Below are 12,934 nucleotides of genomic sequence, written 5' to 3'. Positions count from 1 at the left end.
TAGTTGTTTAAACGTCTTTTTTTTTTACTTTTTCCTAAACAATAATATAAAATTAAAATCGAACCATTTTTTCAGATCTCATTATTGCCCCTTTACCCTAAAAAAAAAAAAAAAATAAATAAATAAATAAATAAAAATAAAAGCTTCGTTTTTATTCTTTATTTTTTCAAAATAAAAAGAATATAATTGATTTACAAAAAGAAAAGATTGACTGTGAAAAAAAAAAAGCGCTTCACTTTGGGATCACATGACAAATTATGTCATGTCACCTGAGACGCACCTGAAAGCGACACCTCGTTGCCAGCACTCGGATGGAAAACCTTCTGGCTTGGATCTGGGCTCATTTTGTGCAAGATGCCCGTTCAGATCCCGGACGACTCGGACTTCTCGTCCTTCAAAGACCAGTGCCTGAGCGCGGATGGCTGGACCAGGCGCTACCACAAGGGTGGGCTGACCGTGTGGTGTAGCCCGGATGAAGGCAGGAGCCTACAAAAGATCAAGGTGAGTTTCATTCACACCTCTTCTTCACCTGTTTGGAGTTTCTCCCGGGAAAGACAAAGAATGAAACACCTGACGATAGTTTGGCTTCAAACACCTCAATTCTTTGCTTTTTTTCATTGAACACGTACCTCCGCGAGCACATAGCTGACTCCTGAATTTTGGATGAGGTGGTATTGAGTTACATGACGGATGGAAAAGCTCCTAGGGATGAACACATCATCGACATGAAAGGCCAAACAATTCTAATTATCTTCATAAAGCAGGTCTTTGACCTTTCCCAGGCCAAGGGCCCCAAACTAATGGACAGACGGAGCGGGGCCTCGACTTATAGGACATTGTGTTCAAAATGAAACAGCTCCTAATGCTACCTGCTTGCACATGATATCACACACAGGTAAACACTCTGCAGGACTGCTTGTATCGCACATGATATCACACAAAAGTAAACACTCTGCAAGACTGCTTGTATCACACATGATATCACACACAAGTAAACACTGCAGAAGTGCTTGTATCACACATGATATCACACACAAGTAAACACGCTGCTTGTATCGTACATAGTATCACACAAAAGTAAACACTCTGCAAGACTGCTTGTATCACACATGACATCACACACAAGTAAACACTCTGCAGGACTGCTTGTATCACACATGATATCACACACACAAGTAAACACTACAGAACTGCTTGTATCACACATGATATCACACACAAGTAAATACTCTGCAGGACTGCTTGTATCGCATATGATATCACACACAAGTAAACACACTGCAGGACTTCTTGTATCACACATGACATCACACACAAGTAAACACTCTGCAGGACTGCTTGTATCACACATGATATCACACACACAAGTAAACACTACAGAACTGCTTGTATCACACATGATATCACACACAAGCAAATACTCTGCAGGACTGGTTGTATCGCATATGATATCACACACAAGTAAACACACTGCAGAACTTCTTGTATCGCACATGATATCACACACAAGTAAACACTGCAGAACTGCTTGTATCACACATGATATCACACACTAGTAAACACTGCAGAAGTGCTTGTATCACACATGATATCACACACAAGTAAACACGCTGCTTGTATCGTACATGGTATCACACACAAGTAAACACTCTGCAGGACTGCTTGTATCACACATGATATCACACACAAGTAAACACTCTGCAGGACTGCTTGTATCGCACATGATATCACACACAAGTAAACACACTGTAGGACTTCTTGTATCGCACATGATATCACACACAAGTAAACACTCTGCAGGACTGCTTGTATCGCACATGATATCACACACAAGTAAACACTCTGTAGGATTGCTTGTATCGCACATGACATCACACACAAGTAAACACTCTGCAGGACTGCTTGTATCGCACATGATATCACACACAAGTAAACACTGCAGAAGTGCTTGTATCACACATGATATCACACACAAGTAAACACTCTGCAGGACTGCTTGTATCGCACATGATATCACACACAAGTAAACACTGCAGAAGTGCTTGTATCACACATGATATCACACACAAGTAAACAATCTGCAGGACTGTTTGTATCGCACATGATATCACACACAAGTAAACACTCTGCAGGACTGCTTGTATCGCACATGATATCACACACAAGTAAACACTGCAGAAGTGCTTGTATCACACATGATATCACACACAAGTAAATACGCTGCTTGTATCATACATGGTATCACGCAAAAGTAAACACTATGCAAGACTGCTTGTATCACACATGATATCACACACAAGTAAACACTCTGCAGGACTGCTTGTATCACACATGATATCACACACAAGTAAACACTGCAGAACTGCTTGTGTCACACATGATATCACACACAAGTAAACACTCTGTAGGACCGCTTGTATCACACATGATATCACACACAAGTAAACACTCTGCAGGACTGCTTGTATCACACATGATATCACACACAAGTAAACACTGCAGAACTGCTTGTGTCACACATGATATCACACACAAGTAAACACTCTGTTGGACCGCTTGTATCACACATGATATCACACACAAGTAAACACTCTGCAGGACTGCTTGTATCACACATGATATCACACACAAGTAAACACTGCAGAACTGCTTGTATCACACATGATATCACACACAAGTAAACACTCTGCAGGACTGCTTGTATCACACATGATATCACACACAAGTAAACACTGCAGAACTGCTTGTGTCACACATGATATCACACACAAGTAAACACGCTGCAGGACTGTTTGTATTGCACATGATATCACACACAAGTAAACACTCTGCAGTACTGCTTGTATCACACATGATATCACATACAAGTAAACACTGCAGAACTGCTTGTATCACACATGATATCACACACAAGTAAATACTATGCAGGACTGCTTGTATCGCATATGATATCACACACAAGTAAACACACTGCAGAACTACTTGTATCACACATGACATCACACACAAGTAAACACTCTGCAGGACTGCTTGTATCACACATGATATCACACACAAGTAAACACTCTGCAGGACTGCTTGTATCATACATGATATCACACACAAGTAAACACTCTGCAGGACTGCTTGTATCACACATGATATCACACACAAGTAAACACGCTGCTTGTATCGTATATGGTATCACACAAAAGTAAACACTCTGCAAGGCTGCTTGTATCACACATGATATCACACACAAGTAAACACTCTGCAGGACTACTTGTATTGCACATGATATCACACACAAGTAAACACTCTGCAGGACTGCTTGTATCGCACATGATATCACACACAAGTAAACACTGCAGGACTGCTTGTATCGGATGTTTTACATGTAGCTGATATCAGCTTCTTCAATTAGCGGTAATATAAATATGAATCATTGTATTTCTTCTCATCCAACTCTCTTCCGGTGGCCGTGAAAGAAGAAGGTGAAGACTTTCTAGGCTGCAGACTAAAGAAGCTGAAGACTTTCTAGGCTGCAGACTAAAGAAGCTGAAGACTTTCTAGGCTGCAGACTAAAGAAGCTGAAGACTTTCTAGGCTGCAGACTAAAGAAGGTGAAGACTTTCTAGGCTGCAGACTAAAGAAGGTGAAGACTTTCTGAGCTGCAGACTAAAGAAGGTGAAGACTTTCTAGGCTGCAGACTAAAGAAGGTGAAGACTTTCTAGGCTGCAGACTAAAGAAGGTGAAAACTTTCTGAGCTGCAGACTAAAGAAGGTGAAGACTTTCTAGGCTGCAGACTAAAGAAGGTGAAGACTTTCTAGGCTGCAGACTAAAGAAGGTGAAGACTTTCTAGGCTGCAGACTAAAGAAGGTGAAGACTTTCTAGGCTGCAGACTAAAGAAGCTGAAGACTTTCTAGGCTGCAGACTAAAGAAGGTGAAGACTTTCTAGGCTGCAGACTAAAGAAGGTGAAGACTTTCTAGGCTGCAGACTAAAGAAGGTGAAGACTTTCTAGGCTGCAGACTAAAGAAGGTGAAGACTTTCTAGGCTGCAGACTAAAGAAGCTGAAGACTTTCTAGGCTGCAGACTAAAGAAGCTGAAGACTTTCTAGGCTGCAGACTAAAGAAGCTGAAGACTTTCTAGGCTGCAGACTAAAGAAGGTGAAGACTTTCTAGGCTGCAGACTAAAGAAGCTGAAGACTTTCTAGGCTGCAGACTGTTTATGTTCAGCAGACAAAATGGCTCCTTTGATAGTGAAGCTGCCTGAAAGCGTCTGGCTGGAAGGACTCACAAGCAACTATTCATGGCTGGTATCAGCTCAGTGGACTTTGCAGGCTGGATGGAAGGACTCACAAGCAACTATTCATGGCTGGTATCAGCTCAGTGGACTTTGCAAAATGCTTCTTTTGAAAGTCAACTCACTCAGCCTGTCTGTCAACATAAACGACCTTCACTTATGTTGGTTCTCCGTGCAGAAAGCTTAAAACCACCAAACAGACCAAGAGTTGTTTGCTCACATTGAGAAGGAAGTCCACCCAGATCTTTTATTCTGGAGGTCTTTCAAAGGAAGTCCACCCAGATCTTTTATTCTGAAGGTCTTTCAAAGGAAGTCCACCCAGATCTTTTATTCTGAAGGTCTTTCAAAGGATGAAACGTAACAATATATTCTACCAACAAGGAGAAAGTGCAACACCACAAAGAACTGGCCGTCTAAAGTTCAGAGCAAACTTTGAAATCCTCGTCCACCTCGCATGCTTGGGTGCACCTAGGTTGCCACGCTTGGCAGGGATCGAAACTGAAAGTTAACTTGGTGTGTGTTTGGACACACACACACACACCTCTGTCCATTCTGCCTTCGTTTTGTTCCTGGTACCTCTTTTTCAGGAACTAATGTGTATTTTCAAGGATAGAAAACATGTCATGTCCTTTTTTGGCGAGACCAAGTCGACAGAGGGTCTAAGTCAACAGCAGGTCCAAGTCGACAGCGGGTCTAAGTCAACAATGAGTCCAAGTTGACAGCGGGTCTAAGTCAACAATGAGTCCAAGTCGACAGCGGGTCCAAGTCAACAGCAGGTCCAAGTCAACAGCGAGTCAAACACGACAGCGGGTCTAAGTCAACAGCAAGTCCAAGTCGACAGCGGGTCTAAGTCAACAATGAGTCCAAGTTGACAGCGGGTCTAAGTCAACAATGAGTCCAAGTCGACAGCGGGTCTAAATCAACAGCAAGTCCAAGTCAACAGCGAGTCAAACACGACAGCGGGTCTAAGTCAACAGCAAGTCCAAGTCGACAGCGGGTCTAAGTCAACAATGAGTCCAAGTTGACAGCGGGTCTAAGTCAACAATGAGTCCAAGTTGACAGTGGGTCTAAGTCAACAATGAGTCCAAGTCGACAGCGGGTCTAAATCAACAGCAAGTCCAAGTCAACAGCGAGTCAAACACGACAGCGGGTCTAAGTCAACAGCAAGTCCAAGTCGACAGCGGGTCTAAGTCAACAATGAGTCCAAGTTGACAGCGGGTCTAAGTCAACAATGAGTCCAAGTTGACAGTGGGTCTAAGTCAACAATGAGTCCAAGTCGACAGCGGGTCTAAGTCAACAACAAGTCCAAGTCGACAGCGTGTCTAAGTCAACAATGAGTCCAAGTTAACAGCAGGTCTAAGTCAACAATGAGTCCAGGTGGACAGCGGGTCTAAGTCAACAATGAGTCCAAGTGGACAGCGGATCTAAGTCAACAACAAGTCCAAGTGGACAGCGGGTCTAAGTCAACAATGAGTCCAAGTTGACAGCGGGTCTAAGTCAACAGCAAGTCCAAGTCGACAGCGGGTCTAAGTCAACAACAAGTCCAAGTGGACAGCGGGTCTAAGTCAACAATGAGTCCAAGTCGACAGTGGGTTTAAGACAACCATAAGTCCAAGTCAACAGCAGGTCTAAGTCAACAATGAGTCCAGGTGGACAGCGGGTCTTAGTCAACAATGAGTCCAAGTGGACAGCGGGTCTAAGTCAACAACAAGTCCAAGTCGACAGCGGGTCTAGGTCAACAACAAGTCCAAGTCGACAGCGGGTCTAGGTCAACAACAAGTCCAAGTCAACAACAAGTCCAAGTCAACAGCGGGTCCAAGTCAACAGCGGGTCTAAGTCAACAACAAGTCCAAGTCGACATCGGGTCTAAGTCAACGATGAGTCCAAGTTGACAGCGGGTCTAAGTCAACAATGAGTCCAAGTTGACAGCGGGTGTAAGTCAACAGCAAGTCCAAGTCGACAGCGGGTCTAAGTCAACAGCGAGTCCAAGTCGACAGCGGGTCTAAGTCAACAGCAAGTCCAAGTGGACAGCGGGTCTAAGTCAACAGCAAGTCCAAGTTAACAGCGGGTCTAAGTCAACAATGAGTCCAAGTCGACAGCAGGTCTAAGTCAACAATGAGTCCAGGTGGACAGCGGGTCTAAGTCAACAATGAGTCCAAGTGGACAGCGGGTCCAAGTCAACAACAAGTCCAAGTCAACAACAAGTCCAAGTCGACAGCGAGTCCAAGTCAACAGTGGGTCTAAGTCAACAATGAGTCCAAGTGGACAGCGGGTCTAAGTCAACAATGAGTCCAAGTTGACAGCGGGTCTAAGTCAACAGCGAGTCCAAGTCAACAGCGGGACTAAGTCAACAATGAGTCCAAGTCAACAGCGGGTCTAAGTCAACAATGAGTCCAAGTGGACATCGGGTCTAAGTCAACAATGAGTCCAAGTTGACAGCGGGTCTAAGTCAACAATGAGTCCAAGTCAACAGCGGGTCCAAGTCAACAGCGGGTCTAAGTCAACAACAAGTCCAAGTCGACATCGGGTCTAAGTCAACAATGAGTCCAAGTTGACAGCGGGTCTAAGTCAACAATGAGTCCAAGTTGACAGCGGGTCTAAGTCAACAATGAGTCCAAGTTGACAGTGGGTCTAAGTCAACAACAAGTCCAAGTCAACAACAAGTCCAAGTCGACAGCGAGTCCAAGCCAACAGCGGGTCTAAGTCAACAATGAGTCCAAGTCGACAGCGGGTCTAAGTCAACAACAAGTCCAAGTCGACACCGGGTCCAAGTCAACAGCGAGTCCAAGTCGACAGCGGGTCTAAGTCAACAATGAGTCCAAGTCAACAGCAGGTCTAAGTCAACAATGAGTCCAGGTGGACAGCGGGTCTAAGTCAACAATGAGTCCAGGCTGACAGCGGGTCTAAGTCAACAATGAGTCCAAGTGGACAGCTGGTCTAAGTCAACCACAAGTCCAAGTCAACAGTGGGTCCAAGTCAACAACAAGTCCAAGTCAACAGCGGGTCTAGGTCAACAACAAGTCCAAGTCGACAGCGGGTCTAAGTCAACAATGAGTCCAAGTTGACAACGGGTCTAAGTCAACAATGAGTCCAAGTCAACAGCAGGTCTAAGTCAACAATGAGTCCAAGTGGACAGCGGGTCTAAGTCAACAGCGAGTCCAAGTCGATACCGGGTCTAAGTCAACAGCGAGTCTAAGTCAACAGCAATTCCGAGTACAAGTCGACAGCTAGTCTAAGTCAACAGCGAGTCCAAGTCGACACCGGGTCTAAGTCAACAGCGAGTCCAAGTCAACAATGAATCCAAGTCGACAGCGAGTCTTAATGAACTTCCTTGAGATGAGTTAAAAAAGTAGTCCTCTCTGGTCAAGTTGTTTGTGGCCATGCTGGACTTTGCTCTGGATCCACACAGACCTGGTCAAGGGTGCCGCCGTGTCGTCATGGGGACTTTGTGGTGACTTTGAGGTGTTTTGTGTTTCAGATGAAAATAGCGTGCAAGGACGTGAGTGCGGAGACTCTGTACGACGTGCTGCACGACACCAGCTACCGCAGGAAGTGGGACAGCAACATGATGGACACCTACGACATCGGCAGGCTGACGGTCAATGCAGACGTGGGATATTACTCCTGTGAGTCACCATCAATGTTGCCTCCATCTCCACTTCTTACTTCTCATCACATGTCTGCAGGGAGGTGTCCCAGTCCACTGAAGAACCGCGACTTTGTGACCATGAGGTCCTGGCTCCCGCTGGGCAGCGACTACCTGATCATCAACTACTCTGTCAAACACCCGGTAAATACAGGATCACTTCTATATTAGTCCAACAGAACTGAACTCAGTAAAACTCCTTCTTCTGTTTGGCCTTCAGCCTCCACCCTGAAGGGTCACCATACAGTGGACAGCAGGTCTAAGTCAACAACCAGTTTAGTCCATTGTCAGTCTAAATCAACCAGTCTTAGTCCACTGTCAGTCTAAATCAACCAGTCTTAGTCCACTGTCAGTCTAAATCAACCAGTCTTAGTCCACTGTCAGTCTAAATCAACCAGTCTTAGTCCACTGTCAGTCTAAATCAACCAGTCTTAGTCCACTGTCAGTCTAAATCAACCAGTCTTAGTCCACTGTCAGTCTAAATCAACCAGTCTTAATCCACTGTCAGTCTAAATCAACCAGTCTTAGTCCCCTGTCAGTCTAAATCAGCCAGTCTTAGTCCACTGTGAGTCTAAATCAACCAGTCATAGTCCACTGTGAGTCTAAATCAACCAGTCTTAGTCCACTGTGAGTCTAAATCAACTGGTCTTAGTCCACTGTGAGTCTAAATCAACCAGTCCTGGTCCCCTGTCAGTCTAAATCAAACAGTCTTAGTCCACTGTCAGTCTAAATCAACCAGTCTTAGTCCACTGTCAGTCTAAATCAACCAGTCTTAGTCCACTGTCAGTCTAAATCAACCAGTCTTAGTCCACTGTCAGTCTAAATCAACCAGTCTTAGTCCACTGTCAGTCTAAATCAACCAGTCTTAGTCCACTGTCAGTCTAAATCAACCAGTCTTAGTCCACTGTCAGTCTAAATCAACCAGTCTTAGTCCACTGTGAGTCTAAATCAACCAGTCTTAGTCCACTGTCAGTCTAAATCAACCAGTCTTAGTCCACTGTGAGTCTAAATCAACCAGTCTTAGTCCCCTGTCAGTCTAAATCAACCAGTCTTAGTCTCCTGTCAGTCTAAATCAACCAGTCTTAGTCCACTGTCAGTCTAAATCAACCAGTCTTAGTCCACTGTCAGTCTAAATCAACCAGTCTTAGTCCACTGTCAGTCTAAATCAACCAGTCTTAGTCCACTGTCAGTCTAAATCAACCAGTCTTAGTCCACTGTGAGTCTAAATCAACCAGTCTTAGTCCACTGTGAGTCTAAATCAACCAGTCTTAGTCCACTGTGAGTCTAAATCAAACAGTCTGAGTCCACTGTCAGTCTAAATCAACCAGTCTTAGTCCACTGTCAGTCTAAATCAACCAGTCTTAGTCCACTGTCAGTCTAAATCAACCAGTCTTAGTCCACTGTCAGTCTAAATCAAACAGTCTTAGTCCACTGTCAGTCTAAATCAACCAGTCTCAGTCCACTGTCAGTCTAAATCAACCAGTCTTAGTCCACTGTCAGTCTAAATCAACCAGTCTTAGTCCCCTGTCAGTCTAAATCAACCAGTCTTAGTCCCCTGTCAGTCTAAATCAACCAGTCTTAGTCCACTGTCAGTCTAAATCAACCAGTCTTAGTCCACTGTCAGTCTAAATCAACCAGTCTTAGTCCACTGTCAGTCTAAATCAACCAGTCTTAGTCCACTGTCAGTCTAAATCAACCAGTCATAGTCCACTGTCAGTCTAAATCAACCAGTCTTAGTCCACTGTGAGTGTAAATCAACCAGTCTTAGTCCACTGTCAGTCTAAATCAACCAGTCTTAGTCCACTGTGAGTCTAAATCAACCAGTCTTAGTCCACTGTGAGTCTAAATCAACCAGTTTTTGTCCACTGTGAGTCTAAATCAACCAGTCTTAGTCCACTGTCAGTCTAAATCAACCAGTCTTAGTCCACTGTGAGTCTAAATCAACCAGTCTTAGTCCACTGTCAGTCTAAATCAACCAGTCCTAGTCCACTGTGAGTCTAAATCAACCAGTCTTAGTCCATTGTGAGTCTAAATCAACCAGTCTTAGTCCACTGTCAGTCTATATTAACCAGTCTTAGTCCACTGTGAATCTAAATCAACCAGTCTTAGTCCACTGTGAGTCTAAATCAACCAGTCTTAGTCCACTGTGACTCTAAATCAACCAGTCTTAGTCCACTGTGAGTCTAAATCAACCAGTCTTAGTCCACTGTCAGTCTAAATCAACCAGTCTTAGTCCACTGTCAGTCAAAATCAACCAGTCTTAGTCCACTGTCAGTCTAAATCAACCAGTCTTAGTCCACTGTCAGTCTAAATCAACCAGTCTTAGTCCACTGTCAGTCTAAATCAACCAGTCTTAGTCCACTGTGAGTCTAAATCAACCAGTTTTAGTCCACTGTCAGTCTAAATCAACCAGTCTTAGTCCACTGTGAGTCTAAATCAACCAGTCTTAGTCCCCTGTCAGTCTAAATCAACCAGTCTCAGTCCACTGTCAGTCTAAAATTTAGACTGACAGTGGACTAAGACTGGTTGATTTACACTCACAGTGGACTAAGACTGGTTGATTTAGACTCTAAATCAACCAGTCTTAGCCCACTGTGAGTCTAAATCAACCAGTCTTAGTCCCCCGTCAGTCTAAATCAACCAGTCTTAGTCCACTGTCAGTCTAAATCAACCAGTCTTAGTCCACTGTCAGTCTAAATCAAACAGTCTGAGTCCACTGTCAGTCTAAATCAAACAGTCTGAGTCCACTGTGAGTCTAAATCAACCAGTCCTAGTTCACTGTGAGTCTAAATCAACCAGTCCTAGTCCACTGTGAGTCTAAATCAACCAGTCTTAGTCCACTGTCAGTCTAAATCAACCAGTCTTAGTCCACTGTGAGTCTAAATCAACCAGTCTTAGTCCCCTGTCAGTCTAAATCAACCAGTCTTAGTCCACTGTGAGTCTAAATCAACCAGTCTTAGTCCACTGTCAGTCTAAATCAACCAGTCTTAGTCCACTGTCAGTCTAAATCAACCAGTCTTAGTCCACTGTCAGTCTAAATCAACCAGTCTTAGTCCACTGTCAGTCTAAATCAACCAGTCTTAGTCCACTGTCAGTCTAAATCAACCAGTCTTAGTCCACTGTCAGTCTAAATCAACCAGTCTTAGTCCACTGTCAGTCTAAATAAACCAGTCTTAGTCCACTGTCAGTCTAAATCAACCAGTCTTGGTCCACTGTCAGTCTAAATCAACCAGTCTTAGTCCACTGTCAGTCTAAATCAACCAGTCTTAGTCCACTGTCAGTCTAAATCAACCAGTCTTAGTCCACTGTGAATCTAAATCAACCAGACTGAGCTGATGTTGCAATTGCCTCGTTAGTCAAAACATGTCTGCTCTGTCTCGCCAGCAACATCCCCCCAAGAAAGACTTTGTGCGAGCTGTGTCTTTGCTCACAGGATATTTCATCCAGTCCGACGGAGCCAACAGCTCCACGCTGTACTACCTGACCCAGGTGGACCCTCGAGGTGAGAGTAGCAAGAGTACGAGCAGCAGTCAGGAATGACAAAAGCTGAGGTGACGTCTGCTCTGCCTGCAGGTTCTTTACCAAAGTGGGTGGTGAACAGAGTCTCTCAGTTTGTGGGCCCCAAGGTAAAGTCAAGTCATGGATCCGCTCCCAAGAAGTTGGTCTTAGTAAAGTGGACTGGTGTGGGTTTTCAGGCAATGAGGAAGATCTACAAGGCGTCCCAGAAGTATCCTGACTGGAAGAAGAAGCACAATCCCAACCTGAAGCCGTGGATGTTTCCCGAGCAGAACACTCTGCCGTGCATCAGCTTGTCGGATCTGACGCTGCAGCATGCTGACTCCTTAGAAAACATCGACGAGAGCGGCTTGAGCGAGGAGAAGACCAACCACAGCGATGACGATGAGACCTGAACATTTCTGTCATGTCCTTCATTCGGTTCTTGGTGGAAATGAAAGATAAGACCGTCGTCATTCTGTCAGTCAAATGTCATTTTCCACGTGTTCCATAAATAAACTCTTTCCATAGTTGGGACAACCCTGACATCAATCAATCAATCAATCAATCAAAGTTTATTTATATAGCCCTAAATTACAAGTGTCTCAAAGGGCTGCACAAGCTACAACCACATCCTGGGCTCAGATCCCACATCAGGGCAAGAAAAAAGTCAACCCAATGGGATACAATGAGAAACCTTGGAGGGGACCGCAGATGTGGGGACCCCCCCTTGGGTGACGGGTGCAATGGATGTGGAGTGGATCTAGTTTATAGTGTGAGAGTCCAGTCCATAGTGGATCTAACATAATAGTGTGAGAGTCCAGTCCATAGTGGGACCAGCAGGAGTGGATCTAGTTAATAGTGTGAGAGTCCAGTCCATAGTGGATCTAACATAATAGTGTGAGAGTCCAGTCCATAGTGGGACCAGCAGGAGTGGATCTAGTTAATAGTGTGAGAGTCCAGTCCATAGTGGATCTAACAAAACAGTGTGAGAGTCCAGTCCATAGTGGATCTAGTTAATAGTGTGAGAGTCCAGTCCATAGTGGATCTAACATAATAGTGTGAGAGTCCAGTCCATAGTGGGACCAGCAGGAGTGGATCTAGTTAATAGTGTGAGAGTCCAGTCCATAGTGGATCTAACAAAACAGTGTGAGAGTCCAGTCCATAGTGGATCTAGTTAATAGTGTGAGAGTCCAGTGCATAGTGGATCTAGTTAATAGTGTGAGAGTCCAGTCCATAGTGGATCTAGTTAATAGTGTGAGAGTCCAGTCCATAGTGGATCTAGTTAATAGTGTGAGAGTCCAGTCCATAGTGGGACCAGCAGGAGTGGATCTATTTAATAGTGTGAGAGTCCAGTCCATAGTGGATCTAGTTATTAGTGTGAGAGTCCAGTCCATAGTGGATCTAGTTAATAATGAGAGAGTCCAGTTCATAGTGGGACCAGCAGGAGTGGATCTATTTAATAGTGTGAGAGTCCAGTCCATAGTGGATCTAGTTAATAGTGTGAGAGTC

The 12,934-nt window shown here is 44.4% G+C and overlaps 1 protein-coding gene across 1 annotated transcript; it reads left to right on the top strand.

Moving 5' to 3' along the window:
* The first annotated feature begins 286 nt into the window (after positions 1 to 286).
* Positions 287 to 11,968, top strand: stard15 (StAR-related lipid transfer (START) domain containing 15). Its single transcript, XM_061977286.1, has 6 exons — positions 287 to 501; positions 7,760 to 7,907; positions 7,968 to 8,071; positions 11,312 to 11,429; positions 11,501 to 11,553; positions 11,623 to 11,968. The coding sequence occupies exons 1-6, from the start codon at positions 355 to 357 to the stop codon at positions 11,836 to 11,838; spliced, it is 786 nt and encodes a 261-aa protein (XP_061833270.1). The 5' UTR covers positions 287 to 354; the 3' UTR covers positions 11,839 to 11,968.
* The last annotated feature ends 966 nt before the right edge of the window (positions 11,969 to 12,934 follow it).

The sequence above is a fragment of the Nerophis lumbriciformis genome, linkage group LG16, assembly GCF_033978685.3.
Source record: "Nerophis lumbriciformis linkage group LG16, RoL_Nlum_v2.1, whole genome shotgun sequence".
Lineage (NCBI taxonomy): Eukaryota > Metazoa > Chordata > Actinopteri > Syngnathiformes > Syngnathidae > Nerophis > Nerophis lumbriciformis.
This window is presented reverse-complemented; position numbering and strand designations above follow the sequence as displayed.